The sequence below is a fragment of the Aspergillus ochraceoroseus genome (assembly GCF_002846915.1).
Source record: "Aspergillus ochraceoroseus IBT 24754 chromosome Unknown P175scaffold_3, whole genome shotgun sequence".
NCBI lineage: Eukaryota > Fungi > Ascomycota > Eurotiomycetes > Eurotiales > Aspergillaceae > Aspergillus > Aspergillus ochraceoroseus.
The window spans coordinates 448,546-464,849 of NW_024468478.1; the positions used below are offsets into that span (position 1 = coordinate 448,546).

The 16,304-nt window shown below is 52.3% G+C and overlaps 8 protein-coding genes across 8 annotated transcripts; 6 read left to right on the forward strand and 2 right to left on the reverse strand.

Moving 5' to 3' along the window:
* Positions 1-13: 13 nt before the first annotated feature.
* P175DRAFT_0476567 (alpha/beta hydrolase) lies at positions 14-1,427 on the forward strand. Its single transcript, XM_040895279.1, has 3 exons — positions 14-255; positions 331-741; positions 817-1,427. Exons 1-3 carry the CDS (start codon positions 193-195, stop codon positions 1,378-1,380), a joined length of 1,038 nt encoding a protein of 345 aa, XP_040752840.1. The 5' UTR covers positions 14-192; the 3' UTR covers positions 1,381-1,427.
* Positions 1,428-2,197: 770 nt separating this feature from the next.
* Positions 2,198-3,982, forward strand: P175DRAFT_0476570 (putative choline transport protein; the record flags this gene model as incomplete). Its single annotated transcript, XM_040895280.1, has 5 exons — positions 2,198-2,512; positions 2,581-2,803; positions 2,878-3,489; positions 3,576-3,812; positions 3,873-3,982. The coding sequence occupies 5 exons, from the start codon at positions 2,198-2,200 to the stop codon at positions 3,980-3,982; spliced, it is 1,497 nt and encodes a 498-aa protein (XP_040752841.1).
* Positions 3,983-4,344: 362 nt separating this feature from the next.
* On the forward strand, positions 4,345-5,558 carry P175DRAFT_0556420 (uncharacterized protein; the record flags this gene model as incomplete). The annotated part of the gene is made up of 4 exons (XM_040900694.1): positions 4,345-4,479; positions 4,537-4,793; positions 4,884-5,236; positions 5,299-5,558. The coding sequence occupies exons 1-4, from the start codon at positions 4,375-4,377 to the stop codon at positions 5,556-5,558; spliced, it is 975 nt and encodes a 324-aa protein (XP_040752842.1). The 5' UTR covers positions 4,345-4,374.
* A 53-nt stretch (positions 5,559-5,611) lies between these two features.
* On the reverse strand, positions 5,612-6,528 carry P175DRAFT_0522734 (SDR family NAD(P)-dependent oxidoreductase). The gene has a single exon (XM_040899277.1). The coding sequence runs from the start codon at positions 6,454-6,456 to the stop codon at positions 5,641-5,643; it is 816 nt and encodes a 271-aa protein (XP_040752843.1). The 5' UTR covers positions 6,457-6,528; the 3' UTR covers positions 5,612-5,640.
* A 1,176-nt stretch (positions 6,529-7,704) lies between these two features.
* Positions 7,705-8,592, forward strand: P175DRAFT_0476581 (cytochrome P450; the record flags this gene model as incomplete). Its single annotated transcript, XM_040895281.1, has 2 exons — positions 7,705-8,165; positions 8,190-8,592. The coding sequence occupies exons 1-2, from the start codon at positions 7,852-7,854 to the stop codon at positions 8,590-8,592; spliced, it is 717 nt and encodes a 238-aa protein (XP_040752844.1). The 5' UTR covers positions 7,705-7,851.
* Positions 8,593-9,173: 581 nt separating this feature from the next.
* P175DRAFT_0522736 (Zn(II)2Cys6 transcription factor) lies at positions 9,174-11,981 on the forward strand. The gene is made up of 5 exons (XM_040899278.1): positions 9,174-9,399; positions 9,455-9,582; positions 9,644-10,311; positions 10,370-10,686; positions 10,760-11,981. Exons 1-5 carry the CDS (start codon positions 9,373-9,375, stop codon positions 11,957-11,959), a joined length of 2,340 nt encoding a protein of 779 aa, XP_040752845.1. The 5' UTR covers positions 9,174-9,372; the 3' UTR covers positions 11,960-11,981.
* A 55-nt stretch (positions 11,982-12,036) lies between these two features.
* On the reverse strand, positions 12,037-13,354 carry P175DRAFT_0522737 (MDR family NADP-dependent oxidoreductase; the record flags this gene model as incomplete). The annotated part of the gene is made up of 3 exons (XM_040899279.1): positions 12,605-13,354; positions 12,445-12,516; positions 12,037-12,365 (listed from the first exon to the last, which is right to left on the reverse strand). Exons 1-3 carry the CDS (start codon positions 13,326-13,328, stop codon positions 12,037-12,039), a joined length of 1,125 nt encoding a protein of 374 aa, XP_040752846.1. The 5' UTR covers positions 13,329-13,354.
* A 1,195-nt stretch (positions 13,355-14,549) lies between these two features.
* Positions 14,550-15,351, forward strand: P175DRAFT_0544814 (uncharacterized protein; the record flags this gene model as incomplete). Its single annotated transcript, XM_040900387.1, has 1 exon — positions 14,550-15,351. Exon 1 carries the CDS (start codon positions 14,572-14,574, stop codon positions 15,349-15,351), a length of 780 nt encoding a protein of 259 aa, XP_040752847.1. The 5' UTR covers positions 14,550-14,571.
* Positions 15,352-16,304: the final 953 nt, after the last annotated feature.

The window sequence follows — 16,304 nt, forward strand, 5'->3', positions numbered from 1 at the left end:
GGATAGAGAACTAAGTGAACATACATAGTTATTTCTAAGCGAAACTGCCCTAAGATAACTAGATACGTCCCCGGATCCCGAGCCCCCGGAGGGCGGCGGATGCGGCAGGCAGCCTATTTACATATTTACTTGGCCAATGGATGGCCCATCTAACCAAGTCGTCGTTAGTAGCACCGAAACAGATCCCAAATCATGGCATACGAAGATCCAGAAACCTGGCTGCAGCTGGGCGAAATCGATCCCGAGCTGTCGGAGGTCAGTATTCCAGCACCGCGAGGGAAGAAAGAAAGACTCCTGTTTAAGATCGCTAACCTACTGGTCCGCTCCCAGCTGATCGCCAACGGTATCGGCCCTCGCTTCGACAAAGACTATCGGGTGGAGAGCATCGCACCAACCCGCTTACAATGGGATCCTCTTTACAAGGAGGCTGCCAGGAAGGCTCTACTGAGCCCTACAATCACAAATGTCACACACTCCACGATCGAGATCCCGCTGCGGGATGGGACGACGGCGAGGACCCTGGTATATCAGCCCAAGCAGCAGCCCCCGGGTGCTCGTCGTCCCTTGGTCGTTCTCTTCCACGGCGGCGGCTTTTGCTTTGGGTGTCCTGAGATGGAGGCCCGGAACTGTATCGAGGCCGTCCAGCAGTACGGCGCTGTGGCACTGAGTGTCGAGTATCGTCTGGCTCCGGAACATAAGTTTCCCACAGCGGTCGAGGACTCGTGGGATGCGCTGAAATGGGTATGTTTTTTCTCTTTCCAATCTTGTATGCTGGAAGCGGCGGGGGGCCTTCCCTTTCTAACGTAACCCTTTCAGATTTCCTCAAACACGGAGAGCTTGAATGCCGACGCCAGCGCCGGATTCATCGTTGGCGGCACCTCCGCCGGGGGGAACATCGCGGCCATCTTATCGCATCTCGCGCGCGACGAGAAGCTCCCGCACGCGATCACGATCACGGGCCTCTGGCTTAATATCCCCCTCCTCCTGAACCCAGAGGTTGTTCCCGAGCAATACCGACCGATGTACCTCAGCCGCGAACAGAACCGGAATGCGCCAATTCTCCCCGAAGCCGCCATGCGCATGTACGGCGAGGCATACCAGCCCGATCTGGCATCGCATCTGTGGTCTCCATTCAACTGGCCCACCGGACACCAGGGTCTTCCGCGAACCTACTTCCAGATCTGTGGGATGGATGTCCTCCGCGACGAAGCGTTAATCTATGAACGGGTGCTGCGCAGCGAGTGTGGAGTGCCCACGCGGGTGGATTTGTATGCGGGGCTGCCGCATGTGTTTTATGCCAACTTTCCGCAGCACCGACGGAGTGGGTTATACTTGAACGATACGATGCGTGGGTTTGGGTGGCTTTTGGAAGCTCTTTAGAAACCCCCAATAGATTAGGTTAGGGTTAGGGTTAGGTTAGGGTTAGGTTAGGGTTATTAGAATATACGGTCATCATCAATCCTTCTGTACATGTAACCCTACACTAAATATCTATCAAGTTGACAAGCCCTGCAGGCGGCTGCATGTAGGTCTCCGGTTCCTGCAGGAGTAGTATAGACCTCAGTTTATCCCCCCTCCGGACCTCGGACGCGAAAAGCCGGCGGGAGACCGGAGTCCGTAGGAAGGCGCGGGGATTCGTTCCATTAAAACCAGCTCGAAAGCACCTGGGATTTGGACTCTGAAAGGCCGTGAACAAGTTCCAGTTGGTGGATGTATGTATGGGAAATGATATATGATCATCTCTGCTATATCCAGCGTTAGGTACCGAATATGATGCTGTTCAGTCATCTCAGTTACCCCCAGGCCAAGTTACACTCTACCGCGGGTCTGATTGGCAGGATCTCCTCGCTCCGGCTCTTATCGTTTTCTGCTCTTTGAATCTTGGGCCGGAAGTGAGGTTCTCCGCTGTGTCCCATATAGTTTATTGATAAGAGTTACCCACTAGTATAGTATTAGGGTATCTCTGATATCGCGGAGCTCCTCTAGTCTAATAAAAGTAACTTCTGTATATATCTGGTCAATCAAAGCCAGGCCATTCACCTTTTTTTTTTTTTCCCCCCCCCCTCCATCTTTGATATTTCTTCCCATTCGTATCACCATGATAGACAGAGGCACCGCTTTAGCCGAGTTTCCCTCGGGAGGCAAGGAGACACCACCAGACGCCCCCCTGCAGAAATCCCTCACCATCGCCGATACCATGGTGCAGACTTCGGAGGGAGAGATGGTTAGTTTGGATGGTTACCCTGTAGCCACCATGAAGAAGGAGATGACCTGGCTGGGGATTCTCGCGGCTGGCTACAATATGAGCAATAGCTGGCTAGTCTTTTCGGTCACCATGATCATCTCCCTCATCTACGGCCCCATGGTGACCCTCTGGACCCTGATCTGTATTCCGGTCATCTACTTTTTCATCGGCATCACACTCGCGGAGCTGATCTCGGCCTACCCCACGACGGGGGGGCAATACCACTGGGCCTCGCTGCTGGCGCCCAAAGCCGTGAATCGACAAGTGGTGGGTGAAAAAAACAAGGGCTCTCCCCCCCTTTGCTTTCGGGATGGGTTGCTGACCTCTGCGAACAGAGCTACTTCACCGGCTTCTTCAATTGGTTCTCGTGGTTGGCCATGGCCGCTTCCAGTCAGGGCGCCGTCTGCCAATGCGTCTATGCCCTCATCTACAACGCCAACCCGAACTTTGTGGCTCATCCATGGCAGAGCTTTCTCCTCTTTCAGTCCATGAACGTCCTCTCCCTAGTGGCCAACCTTTTTGGCCATCGTGGACTCCCCAAATTCTATACTTTCGGATGTAAGTCATGTCTCCCTCCCCCAACCGTCGAAATCGACACTAATGGAATGGGGGGGGGGGTTAAAATTAAAAAGTCGTGCTTAGTCTCGCCTCCTTCTTCACCATCATGATCACCTGTTTAGCCAGGGCCGAGCAAAAGCAAGATTCGAGTTTTGTCTGGCTCAACTACGTGGAAACGTCGGGATGGCCGACTGGCGTGGAGTTTTTGATCGCTCTCACGGCTCCGATCATCGTGTTTTGCCCGATCAATGGATGTGTTCATCTGGTGGATGAAGTGATCAACGCCCCCGTGGTCGTCCCCAAGACAATTCTGTCGGCCCTGGTGATCTCGTTCGTGACAACGTTTGCATTTGCCCTCTCCATGTTGTACTGCCTCACGGACATGGGTGCAGTCCTGAGTAATGCCAATGGGCTGCCGCTGTTTGAAATCTGGCTGCAAGCCACACGCTCCAATGCGTGCAGCATTGTATTTACGGTCCTCATCTTGTTGATGCTCCCATTCGGCAGCATCGCCTGCACTCAAGTCGCGTCCATGATGACCATGAGTCTCGGCCGGGACAAGGGGTTGGCCTTTTCATCGCACCTGAGCAAAATCAATCCCAAGTTGCGCGTCCCCGTATGGTCCGTCCTCCTGAATTTTGGGGTCATGTTCTTGATTGGCGTCCTATATCTTATTTCCTCTCTTGGTCAGTGAGAAGCGAGGCCTCCCCCCCCCCCCCCCCCCCCAAGCTTACATCAAGAGCAGCTCTCTGTTGCTAACCTTCCATCCCAGCATTCAACGCCACGATTGGTGTCGCCGCGATATTCCAGCAGGTCACGATCTCGGTCCCGCCACTCCTGCTCCTCATCCGAGGTCGCTCGGAGGACATGTTACCCTCGACTCGAACCTTCCGGGTCCCCAATTGGTTGGGCTATATCTGCAATGCTGGCACAGTCCTTATTGGGCTGGTGACCTTTGTTTTCTTCCAATTCCCGGCCACGGCGCCTGTCAGCGATCCGACTGATATGAGTAAGGATCCCCGTGCCCTATTCTCTTCGCGTTCAGTCTCTAACTAACTATGCTTCTCAGACTATGCTTGCGCTGTCGAGGGTGTTGTTGGGCTAGTCGCTCTCGGGAATTGGTTCTTCTACGCGCGGCACCGTTATCAAGGGCCATCAGCAATCGAGCTTCATCACTAGGCAATGCGCTGGTACACACGGTCATTCCTACTGTTCCTCTTCTTCTTCTTCTTCTTCTCCTCCCTTAGGATAGATTATTTCTTTAGCGCCTCGGTAAACTCAAATGGAACCTGAGATAGGGGGTTGCCCCCGGGAAAGCCAGGATCTTCGTATCTGAATAACGTATCCGTCCATCCAGCCAATTCTAGACTTATGACGACTGTATGTAACCGGGGCCTGTACTTTTCCCGTCGGCCGATGGCTTCCGTTTGTTTTCCGAGGGGAATCTCGCGCGCCGAACTATGGCGGCTGTAGATATTGTGTCAAGTCCACCTCTGGATCCATTTTTCAGAACCAGCCCCCCCCCCCCCCCCTTTTTCCCCATCAACTTGCACCAACTTTTTACGAACCATATGGCTATCGTTGCGGTAGCCGGTGGCTCCGGGGACCTTGGACGTACAATCGTCCATGCCCTTGTCGAGCAAGGAAGACATACCGTCTACATTCTGACCCGCCAGGTATGCCCAGTCCTTCACTGCTTCCTTGTCCACCGCTAAGTATATATATATATATAGCGTAGCTCGGGCAAGCATGAAACCCACAAGACAGACCAGACCGGGGCGAGCTTAGTCGAGATTGACTACGGCAACGTCGCGGCAATCTCGTCCCAACTGCAAGAACATCAGATCGACACCGTGATCTCGGCCATTAATTTGTTCTGGCCTGGCGCCTCCCAGGCGCAACTGAATCTTATCCAGGCCGCCGCAGACTCGGGCGTCGTCACCCGCTTCGTGCCGAGTGAGTTTAATATCGACTATAATGTGCCGCCGGAGTAAGTGCTCTGCTATCTTTTCTAACGAATGGATTATTGAATTTCCATTCGGGGTTTTTTGAGGGCCGCCGTGGCTTAACAAGCATCCAGACAAATGCCCTACCCTCCAAGGGAATCCCACCTCCAGGCCAGAAGTCTCCTAGAGAAAACCCCCTCGATGGCATATACCTGTATCCGAAATGGTCTGTTTATGGACTATCTGGGTCTGCCGTATGCCGAGAGCTATCTCCTCCCGCTGCACATCCTCCTTGACCTCCCGGCTAGGAAGGCCGTGGTGCCGGGGGACGGATCGGGCATCGTCGTGTTCACGCAGACCCGGGATGTGGCCAGGGGGGTCGCGGCTCTCGTTGACCTGCCGGCGGGGGACTGGCCGCGTGAAATCGCCATCAGGGGGGAGAGGATCTCACTGGATGGCTTGGTGCAGCTTGTTGAGAGGGTGACCGGTTTGTTTTCCTTCATCATACCTCCCATGCTATGCAATCTATTTCTGACCAGTCGAGGGCAGGTTCGGCATTCGATGTTACTCATGTCTCCGTCGAGGATCTCTCTAGGAATATCACCGAGGAGTTGCCCTCAAACAGGGGGGTATACCATCTGTTCCCGCAAGGAAAGGAGGACTTGAACACTGTCATCTGCACCCAGATGATTGGCATGGCTTATGGAGTCTTTGACATCCCTGGAGTGGACATTACCCAATATGTGCCCTCTTGGGCTCCAGAGAGGCTCGGTCCATTTCTTGAAACGTGCTGGGCCAAGGCGAAGTGAAACTAGTGAATATAATATATAATTCTTTTATTTTATTTATTTTGGAAATACATATATGTAATGCGAATAGCAATCTCTACTCTTAACTCATCAACATCCCTCCATTCACTTGGATATACTGTCCATTAATCCACTTCGCTCTCTCATCCGCCAGGCATGCCACCGCATACGCCACATCCTCCGGCTCGGCCACCGCGCCCACGGCCGGAGTCAACTTCGCATAGTGCTCCAGGACCTCGTCGAGCGCATCACCGCATCCATCGCGAAAGGTCTTGGTGTTCACAGGACCAGGCGCAACACAGTTCACCGTGCATCCATACTTGGGCGGAAGCTCCTTCGCCCACACGCGGACCATCGACTCCAGCGCCCCCTTGGTAGACGAATACACGGTCATGCCGTCCTCGGGCCAGCGACTGGTCCCTGAGCCGATGCAGATAATCCTAGATCCGCCGTGCGTCTGCGACGAGGAGGAGGACGGTTCTTTGCGGGGCCGAAGATGCGGCAACGCGGCCTGGGTGAGCAACAAGGTGCCCCGAACATTCAATCGAAACGTCGCCTCCCACGTCTCCGGATCAATCGTGCCCACCGGCTGGTGCGGGACGCGAGCAGCATTGTTCACGAGAATATCAATGGCGCCGAAGGCCTTGACGGCCTGTTCCACCAGATAGGCGGGGCCTGGGAGCGTCGATAGATCGGCCTCCACGGCGATCCAGGAGCCGCCGAGTCCCTGGCCAACCTGTTCGCATTCTTCTTTCTGGCTGGGGAACGGGTAGTTCAGGACGATGTTTGCGCCGCGGGTCGATAATTCCTGCGCGATTGCGGCGCCTATGCCGGCGGAGGAACCGGATATGATGGCGGTTTTACCCGCGAGGGCTTGGGCTTGGGGGGATGAAGACATGGTGAGGAGATTGTATAAGAGGAAGAAACAAGAAAGACTTGGAGACCGCTGAAGAATTTTAGTCAGTCTTTCCTTTTTTTTTTTTTTTAACGAGCCGGTTGTGTCTATCTCTATCTCTCTCTCTCTATCTCTCTCTATCTCTCTCCCGGGAATCGGGTCCGGAGCCCGAACGAACAGATAACGCTGTGAGGATAATCTTTGGACGAATAACAGGACGACTAAGAATAAAAATAAAACCCATCTTCCGGATTCCACCTTTTTATCTTAGTGGCACACTTAAGATAGCGGGAGTCTTGGGATAACTTCACATCTCCTCCGAAGAGGCAACCTCAAAACACCACCACCACCACACAATGAACAGGCTCAGCACATCCTTGTCCCACTGGAGTGGGCATGCAATCAATCTCGATGACTGGGATATTACATCGCAATGGCTTGTCTATGCGCTCTTGGCCGTGGGAACCCTGTTCTGGCGTTGGACCCGTTCCTCTCACAAGCTGAAGGTGCCCCTGGTCTTAGCAGAGGAGATGCGAAGTGCCAAAGCCCGGGCCCTGGAGTATTGCTACCGTCCTCGCGAGCTGATGTGGCGCGGGTATACGCAGTACTCGGACCAAATCTTTGGAATGAACACAAACGATGGCGTCAAGCTCGTTCTGCCCACGAGGTTTCTGGATGAGTTGAAGAGTCATCCGCACTTGAGTTTCAAGGCTTCGATTGATAATGTACGTTTCATCCAAGACAGACAGAGAGTCTCAAGTCCGGGCCGCGTTCCCTCTGACTATATTCTCTCCAGGATATGCAAGTCGAATACACGCGCTTTGGCGGTCCACCCGAGTATGTTATCAACGCGATCAAGTCCAAAATGACCCCGTCTCTTCGTAAGCTTTTCTGTCGCTGTCCCCCCCCCCCCCAGCTCGCAATCTAGGCTTAACTTGTGTTCCCCTAATTAGCCTTGTTCATTCCAATCGTCCATGAGATCTTGCAGAGGAAACTCTCCAGCGAGTTTGGCCTGTACAAGGGTGAGTTTTAACAAGCCCGGAGATCCCCAAAAAAAAACGATTGGTTGCTGAAGTTTCAATAGACTGGACCTCTGTCCAAGTGCATGACCGGGTCTTGAAGTTGATCGGGACGGCAAATGCCCGAGTATTCCATTGCACAAAGGTCACGGAAATCGACGAGTGGATCGACTGCACCACCGGGTACGTCATCTCGACTTTCGACGCCATCAAAAAGCTGAAGGCCTGGCCGCCCTATCTGCGTCCCATAATCTTCCGGGCCTTCCTCCCCGAAAGGAAATTGATCCAAGACCAATGGTACGGGGCCCGCCGCTACATTGCAGACTCAATCCGAGAGAAACAAGCCCGCCAGGGTGGTCCATTGGAAGATCCTCCGTCCATGTTCGATCATCTCACGTCGGGCAAGAACGAGCATCTGGCGACCAACTTGGACGAACAGGTTCTGTACCAGATGACGTTGGTCGCCGTGGGGACCGTGACTACCTTTGCGTCCGTTACTCAATGTCTGTACGACCTGGCGGCGTACCCTGAATACATTCCCATGTTGAGGGAGGAGATGGAGCAAGCGCCCCGCGATCCGCAGGGCCATTTCAGCAAGGAGTCCCTGGCAAGCATGATGAAGCTCGACAGTTTCATCAAGGAAAGCCAACGCATTTCGGCTCCGGATCTCTGTATGCCCCCCCTGCGCCGTGTGTATGTATGATGGGCTCTTAAAAGTATTGACATTTTGAATCCAGCTACATTCCAACGAGCGGCCACCGCGGATTTGACCCTATCCGATGGCACCTTTATTCCCAAGGGGACGAAGATCGAGTGTGCCACCAGCTCCATCCACATGGACCCAGTGCACTACGAAAACCCCAATCAGTTCGACGGCCTCCGGTATTACCGCGCGCGCCAGGTATCAGGAGAGGAGAACAAACATATGTACGTGAGTGTTGGAAAGCACGACCTGTCCTTTGGGTATGGGAGACACGCGTGCCCCGGGCGGTTCCTGGGCCACGTCAATATCAAGCTCCTGATGGCGGAAATCATTCTCCATTACGACATCAAGAACCTGCCGGGACAGACGAGACCCAAGAATGATGAGTTTGAGGCGATTGTGAGTGGACCTGAGTGAGAGCTAGAGAGTGTGAACTGATTATGATTTCCAGGTATCTCCTGACCCTGTTCATGCAATCCTGATGAAAAGTCGGCATTAATTATGTTTTTAATCTTTGATTAGGATGAATCTAACTAGATATATTTGTAGATACTTTGATCTCTATTTTCAGAATGGTAGGGTTACTGCATAGTAATCCATGCCAACCCTTTACAATACAGTCATGATATCCCAAGTACTTGATCTCTATTTTAGGGTCGGTAGGGTTATATAGGGTAATGTAGGGCTAGGGTTAGGGTAGGTAGGGTATAATAGGGTAAGGTAGAGTAGGGTTATAATAGGGTTATATAGGGTAGGGTAGGTTAGGGTGCCAAGCCTTTACAATACAGTCATGATATCATCTTAATACGTATCAACCCTGTACAATACAGTAATGATATCATCCTAATATTGTATCAACCCTGTACTCCACTTCTCTCAATGACTTGCACAGATTCATTTCTCTTACTCAATCGAATGTTCAATGGCAATTCCCATCGTGGCATCAAAGAAACTGCGGGGAAACCTGGGGAAACTGGACTAGGATTCATCCCCTCCATAGTAGGTAGATCCTAAGCCATTCTCTTTGCAGGGAAGACTGCACTCCAAGAATACACACCTCTGCTTATCTTGTTGAGAAGGATGTTATCTCTTTATCTTCTCTAGACTCTCCTCTTATCACTATTTAAACCTTCACTCTCTCTTGCCGCCACCGGGAAAAAAAAAACCATCTGAACTCATCTTGTAAGGGAAGACACAATGCAGTCCCATCGACTCCCACCTGCAGTAAGCACCCCCCCATAGGCTTCCGTATGTGATCATCATGCTCATCGTTGGACAGTGCGATTTATGCCATCTCAAGAAGATCCGATGCGACCGGCAAAGCCCATGTAGCAACTGTGTTCTGACGAAGACTGCCTGTCTTCGTGAGCGACCGAAGAGTACCAGTCAAGCAAACCGGTTTGACACGTAAGTCTGAACCTCTCCAGGTACGACTAACAGACGGGGCTGATAGGAGACGCCTTTGCAGGAGTAGGATGGACGAAATGTTGCAGCGAATGTCGCAGCTAGAGGAATCGATCAGACAGGCAAGCTCTAGGGCGTTTGGATCTCAGTCGGAATCCATAGATGAGCAGCAGTCGAACAACAACTTGACAGACGAGCAGTCGAGGGCCTTTTTCTCGCCCAAGGATACCCCGTTTAGTTCGGCCGGGGATGAAGACGCAGTGCAAGACCCCCAACCGCCGGAACCGTCGGAAATGTCCCCAGAGAGCGGGCTGCGACCGAGCTCTGCAGACAACAACAACAACAACAACAACCACAACAACAACAACATCGATCCCTCCTCCCTCCCACCGCTGGGCCTGCGCAAGCGACGCGCACAGTCCGTCTTGGGTTCAGAGAGCAAACGCGCTCACGCCGGCAAGAGCGATGCCGTCGACGAGAGCCAATCTCCAGAATGCCAGGCGCTGGCCTCGATAGATCTCCAGAGATATTTCTGCAACCACCACTCGGGAAACGCGCAGGATCTCGCCAGGGAACGCCATTTTGTTCTCGAATCAGCCATCAGGCTCGCGAAACAAGTGGCCAACACAGAACCCAAGCTCGAGGGGTTAGATGAGATTGGGCAGAATCGGTCGGCATTCTACGATCCCAGGATGTACCCGTCGATCGAGTTTCTGCATGTGGCTCTCAATCGTACGTCAATCGTACGTTAGCTCGACAGTTACAAGGATGCGGCTGACTTATCCAGCAGATGATACAAGTAACGTCGCCACGGCGTACTTCCTGGAGTTTAATGAAACCGTTTCGAAGGAATGTTTGGAACAGATGGGGTTGAGCCTGGTCGAATGCAGTGTGCATGACCAACTTCGCCTCCGGTACATCATCTGCGTGAACTACCTGGCATACGCCTTTCTGACTGCGACGGACTCGAGCTCGAAGAGCAACAGAATGCACAAGCATCTGGGCCTTGCGCGACTACGATACCGGCGCAATGTGCTCGTCGCCCTCAAGCAACTGGACACTCGAGCCGAGCCAGAGTTATCCCTCTTACAAGCCATCGTCTCTGCGGTAAGACCCATATTTCTTCTGTCCCATATAAGATGCAGAACAGAATCTCACAAAGAAAAAAATCGCCCGATAGGCAATGTTGATGCAGGATATTGGGAATATGAGGGGCTGCTGGCGGTTGAATCGGCTCGCGTGTCGGATCTGCGCATCGCTGAACCAGTCTCCCGTCAAAGAATCGATTCCGGAACAAGACCGAGCGGAAATCCGAATGATCTCTATCAAATGCTATGTCTTCGACAAAGCGCTGTCCGCACATGTGTATCAACCGGCCTGTTCGGACGTCATGGAGGTGGACTCGACCGTCCTTGTCCCCACCAGGCCCGGGCATGCGATGCTGCTGACCCTGCTTGAGATTGCCTCCGTGCAGGACGCCCTCCTGCGCGAAACCCGACACTGGAACTCCCCCGGCCACACCCCGTCGTATGTGCAAGACCGATTCGTAGGGCTCCAGCAGCGCATGCTGCGAATTGCGAGGAAAATCCAACAATACCGGTCGGAGGCCCCCTGCTGTGACAATGAGTTTCTGTCCTTTGAGTGGCTGAACCTCGAGTTCGTCTATTACTCGATGATGACCTCGGTGATTCGACTGGGCATGAAGGGCTCCGACCCCAAACTACACCAGGAATGCCTCCAGAACGCACGCAACGCGCTCTTGACGCTCACGGTGATGTTAGACTTTGCGTCGCGGTCGTCGTCCATTACCGACAAGTGCATCAATTCTCTCGCGTGGGTGGTGCCGCTCTTCTCGCTGCGGCCGATTTACTTTATCTTCAGCACTCTGGTCGCGACATCCGAAGCGTCCGATCTGGACCTCCTGCAGGATATCTCGCGCGGTCTCTCGCCAATCGACCGATCCCATTACTCGCTGATGGAGATCAAACGTCTCTGCGACTCCCTGATCGAATTGTACAAGCAGTTCTCGGAGCGGATGCGATTCAGCCAACGTCTCAGTCGACTGCAGATTCGGCGACGGGGGCTGGCCCCCGCGGGGACTAATAATAATCTGTCGGAATTGGATCCCTACAAGAATGCAACCAGCGGCTACGAGGAAATCAACATGTGGTCGTCGAAGAATCCCGGCGTAGCGGGCGAAGAATCCTTGGGCATAGACATGGAGGACCTCCCCTTTGCGCCGGACCCGCAGGACGCCTCGCCGCTGTTCCTGGATTCCTTGAGCGACCCTTTGCGCGGAGGCTTCTTGTCAGACTGGGACTGTTTTGCAATGCAAACCAACTCATTGCAAGGAGGAGCAGATGGGGGGATGCCTTTTTAATCCCTGCCTTTAGATACAACCCAAGTATTTGAATATAATGATATATATTACATATAATGATATATATATACACAAGTTTACTCCTCCTCCTCCTCCTCCTCCTCCTCCTCCTCTTGACTTAAATCTAGAACCGCCTTCCCAATATTCTCCCCGGTGAAGAGCCGCACCAGCCCCTCGGCAGCATGATCAATTCCTTTGGTCACGTCCAGAATCGGCTTGATGGAGCCGTTTTGAATCCATTCCTGCACGCGCTTCAGGTGCTCCTCGCCGTATTTGGGGCCGAACTCGGGCTCGAACACGCTTAATCCGCGCCAGGTCAGACACTTGCCGACGACCAGACCGGTGTTGCGGACTCCGTATCGTTGTTCCGCGGGTTTTTGGTACTGTGAGGCGTAGCCGCATGCCACTGTCCAGTCATTAGTTTTTTTTTTTTTTTTTCTTTTCCGGTCAGGGGAAGTTTGGCATCAAGAAAAGGGAACGCATACCGATCCTGCCCCGGTGGTTTAGTTCGTAAATCGCAGCTTCGAGTTGCTCCCCGCCTACGTTGTCATAGTAAACTATGCCGAAAATATATGAGTAAACAATAATCATAGTATTAGGCAGGCAGGCAGGCAGGCAGGGGGGGAAGCAGTAGTTAAAACTCACTATCAATCCCATCCGGAGCCAACCTCCGCAACTCCTCGCGCACATTCTCACTCCCCACGCTCCGATAATTGAAAGCGTGGTCCACACCCACGCGATCCACAAGAAGCGCCCTCTTCTCCTCGCTCCCCACACTCCCAATCACACGCAACCCCTCGCGCTTCGCCAGCTGGCACACAATCTGCCCGACGGCGCCGCTCGCCGCAGACACAAACAGCGTCTCGCCCGGCTTCGGCTGCGCGATTTCGTAAAACGCCGAGTAGGCCGTGAGTCCCGGCATGCCCAGCGGGCCCAGGAAGTACCGCAGGTCCAGCGCGAGGGGGTTCGCGATGCGCTCGAACTGCGGCAGGTCGGCGGCGCCCAGCACGACGTATTCCTGGATCGGGACCATGCCGCGGAGGATGGCCCCCACGGGGAAGGGTGCCTCTGCCTCTGCCTCTGCCTCTGCCTCTGGGGATGCAGGGGCTGCGGCCAGGACTTTTACTATGCCTGTGTTCGGGATGGGTTCGTTGAGCGGGATGTGTGGGAACTCGGTCACCGCGTGCGGGTGGATGAGTCGGTGGCGCAGGTACGGGTCGAATGAGATATGCAGGGTCTTGGCCAGGACGCTGCCGGGTGGGAGGGGGGCGTTGAGGTCGATGGGGCGGTTCTCGATGGTCAAGTCTTTCCCGGCGACGGGGAGGCCTTGGGGCACATTGGCGAACACGAGGGTCTTGTTTTGCACCATTTGGGGGATAGGGTTATAGAGATTTTAGTGAGATGTTGTTGAGAGGGAGACTACAGACGGTGCTGAATATATGCTAGTTATGAATACGTATAGTACTATAGTTCAAGGTACGCTGAATGCGGGGGCCGAAATCCGGACCAGACGACGATCATGATCGATGATATTCGCCGTGCGCAAGGAGTACGATACAGCTTCGAATAGATAGAAGATAGAATAATAAAAAGGTAAGATTGATATTGATTCCATCTTATTGTCATTCAAAGTACAGAACTGCAATGTTGGTTGGTCGGTGTCTCTTCCTGTGTCGCCTGTCAATGTACCCATGTCTCTGTACGGAAGTAGTTTGTCATGACCGTATCTTACGGGTTGGTATTGCAATACCGGACCCCGGATTCCGAGAACACGGATAACGTATTTCCACCCGAGATCCGCACTATCTATCTATGTTAGATAAGATAAGATAGATTTCAATCTATTACCTCATGACATCACTACTCTTAAGAGGACCTTTGATCGGTAAAGACAGTAATCTCTCGAAGGCACTTTGCCAGCTCCGCCATATCGAATGCAGTTTGACGGATGGCCATTTCGTGGGTTTCATTCGACAGAAAGCGGCCTCTTGTATAGCGAAACCAATCGTCACTTGTTGTCCCATCTGAATAGGGCCTCGTTTCCCCTCGTTTCCCTGGGAGATGAATAGCCCTGCGTATCATTATAAGAGGCTATGTAGGTGTGGATATTTAACCAAGGCAGCGATAATATGTCGGATATTAAGGAGTAAGATAACTTCTCCAAAGCTTCTCGCCCTTTATCATCCATCCAGAATGCTTTGGCATGTTCATGTGCGTCGCCATGTACACCTAACCGCTCCGCATGCGATGCAGCCATCTTCTCGAGCTTCATACATTGCCAATAGGTTGTCCGAAGGGGCCAATTTGGAAGAGAGAAGAGTTTTTCGAAAGCGGCACTGCCCTTTGTTAACAAGACCCCCAACCTTAGCGTATGGCTCTCCAGCAAATATCCTGAGTGGACTAGAATACTTTAGTTTATGAGTCAGGTATCTTCTGTTCAACTCATTTCAATCTGACCGCAGAATCCTCTGGACTATGCAAGGCCCCTCGGTGATTACCCGATTAGGAAAGGATGAGGCTACCTGAGGGATGTCTGTGTTACTGCTGGATTCAAAAGTTCGACAACCTTACAGCTTCATTCCCGTTGGGACAACAACTCAAATATATCCATCATGAGTGTAAAGCAAATCAGGACTGACTACTCGGAGTCTGTGTCTGAAACTATCGGCTCATGCGACGAGGATCCAACCCCGCTGAGGCCCTCGTATTTCCTCGCTTTCCCCCGAGAGATCCGCTACATCATCTACAGCTATGTCTTCTCAGTCTCTTCCAGTCAGCTCGAGCTGATTCACGTCGCTATTGAGAAAAATCCATCCGGTCCCCGATTACATATGGGTCCCGGACACGATAATAAACCTCCAGTCAAGCTCCAATACACACTAACGCCAGGAATACAACTCCCCGTCGCACTTCTTCGAGCAAACAGCCAGATTTACCGCGAAGCACTTCCAGTCCTCTATTCCGGGATAATTTTCACCTTTCGGTCAAATCCCGCGTCGTTGACCTACCTTTTCGATCGTCTTTCTGACCACGCGCGACACAGCGTTCGATACTTACAGCTGCGCCCGGTTCCTCTGTTCGTGGATAGAGTTAAACCTCTTGGTGAGCAGTTATCTTGGGCTGTGTTGTGTGCACAGATTGCTCGTCTACCGGCGCTTAGGAGAGTGAGTGTTTTATACCCATCTACAAAGGACCTAGAATCAAAGACGGTTGAGTTTCACTATCAGCGCTACGGGAAGTGGCTTGCCTTAATCAAGGTGGGAAAGGAGCCCGTGTTCGAAAAGGAAAATTGCTCTCAATCAGAGATAGAAAGATTTCATAGTCGATTTCTGGATATTGTCAAGCCTCCTGCCCAAGATGCAGCCGGATCAGAGGACTCGAAATGGACGTAACGGTCCTTCCTCCTCGCGCATGCACCGCAATATCACAGCCATTTCTAGCCACTTTTCGTCAACTAGGGTAACTCATACGCATTCGTTATACAGCCATCGCCCTTCAATTCCAACCGCGTTTCTTCCTAAATCTCTTGCTCCTCTCGGCCGGCATCATACCGAGCCAACGCTACAGATTGAAATTCCATCATTCGAAACAGAAGAGGCCCTCTGATAAGACCCACAACCGAAAAGATCTTGATAAAAATCCTGGCAGCCGATCTACCACGGGTATAGGCGGTATGTATAGGAGTGTATATTCACCCAACGATATCGCCGAGAAACGTCTCCAACAACTACCACCTTCTTGTCCACATCCTGGCACGGCTCTGGCAGAATAACGCGGGCCATTATACCCTTCTTTGCTTAAATTTGAGTTCACAAAGATTTCCGGGGGATCAGACTTATAGTCTAGGAACTTTGAAGAGACAGGACCTCATGCAGTGGGAAGAAACTCAGAATTGTCATCTCCTAAGCTCGGGTTGATGATGTTAGTTTAGCTCTAAAAGCATCTCCCTGCCGACTCAGACAGCGGGTGTCTGCTACCCCTTGTACATAATTGTGCGCTCCTAACTAGATGTAAAGAACCCCTTTGACTAGCTATGTCGGCCAAGGAGATAGCCTTACGCTACGCTCTCAACAGGTCGACTCCACAAACAGTATATCAACTGGAAATTTTACTTCACCGCATGTTTCTTAAGTCTTCAAGTTCTTATCATTTCTCATATTAGACCAACTTCATTATACGTCTAGTATAATACATGAGTCTCCCACTGCCCATGGGGAAGTAGTTCCTGCCCACCATATTGACACCTCAACATGTAGCAAACCCAAATACCCTCTTTCGGCCACATATACCATATAAAATAATAATCAATTTCATCCAGATAACCTGTACCGATCCGATACTTCTG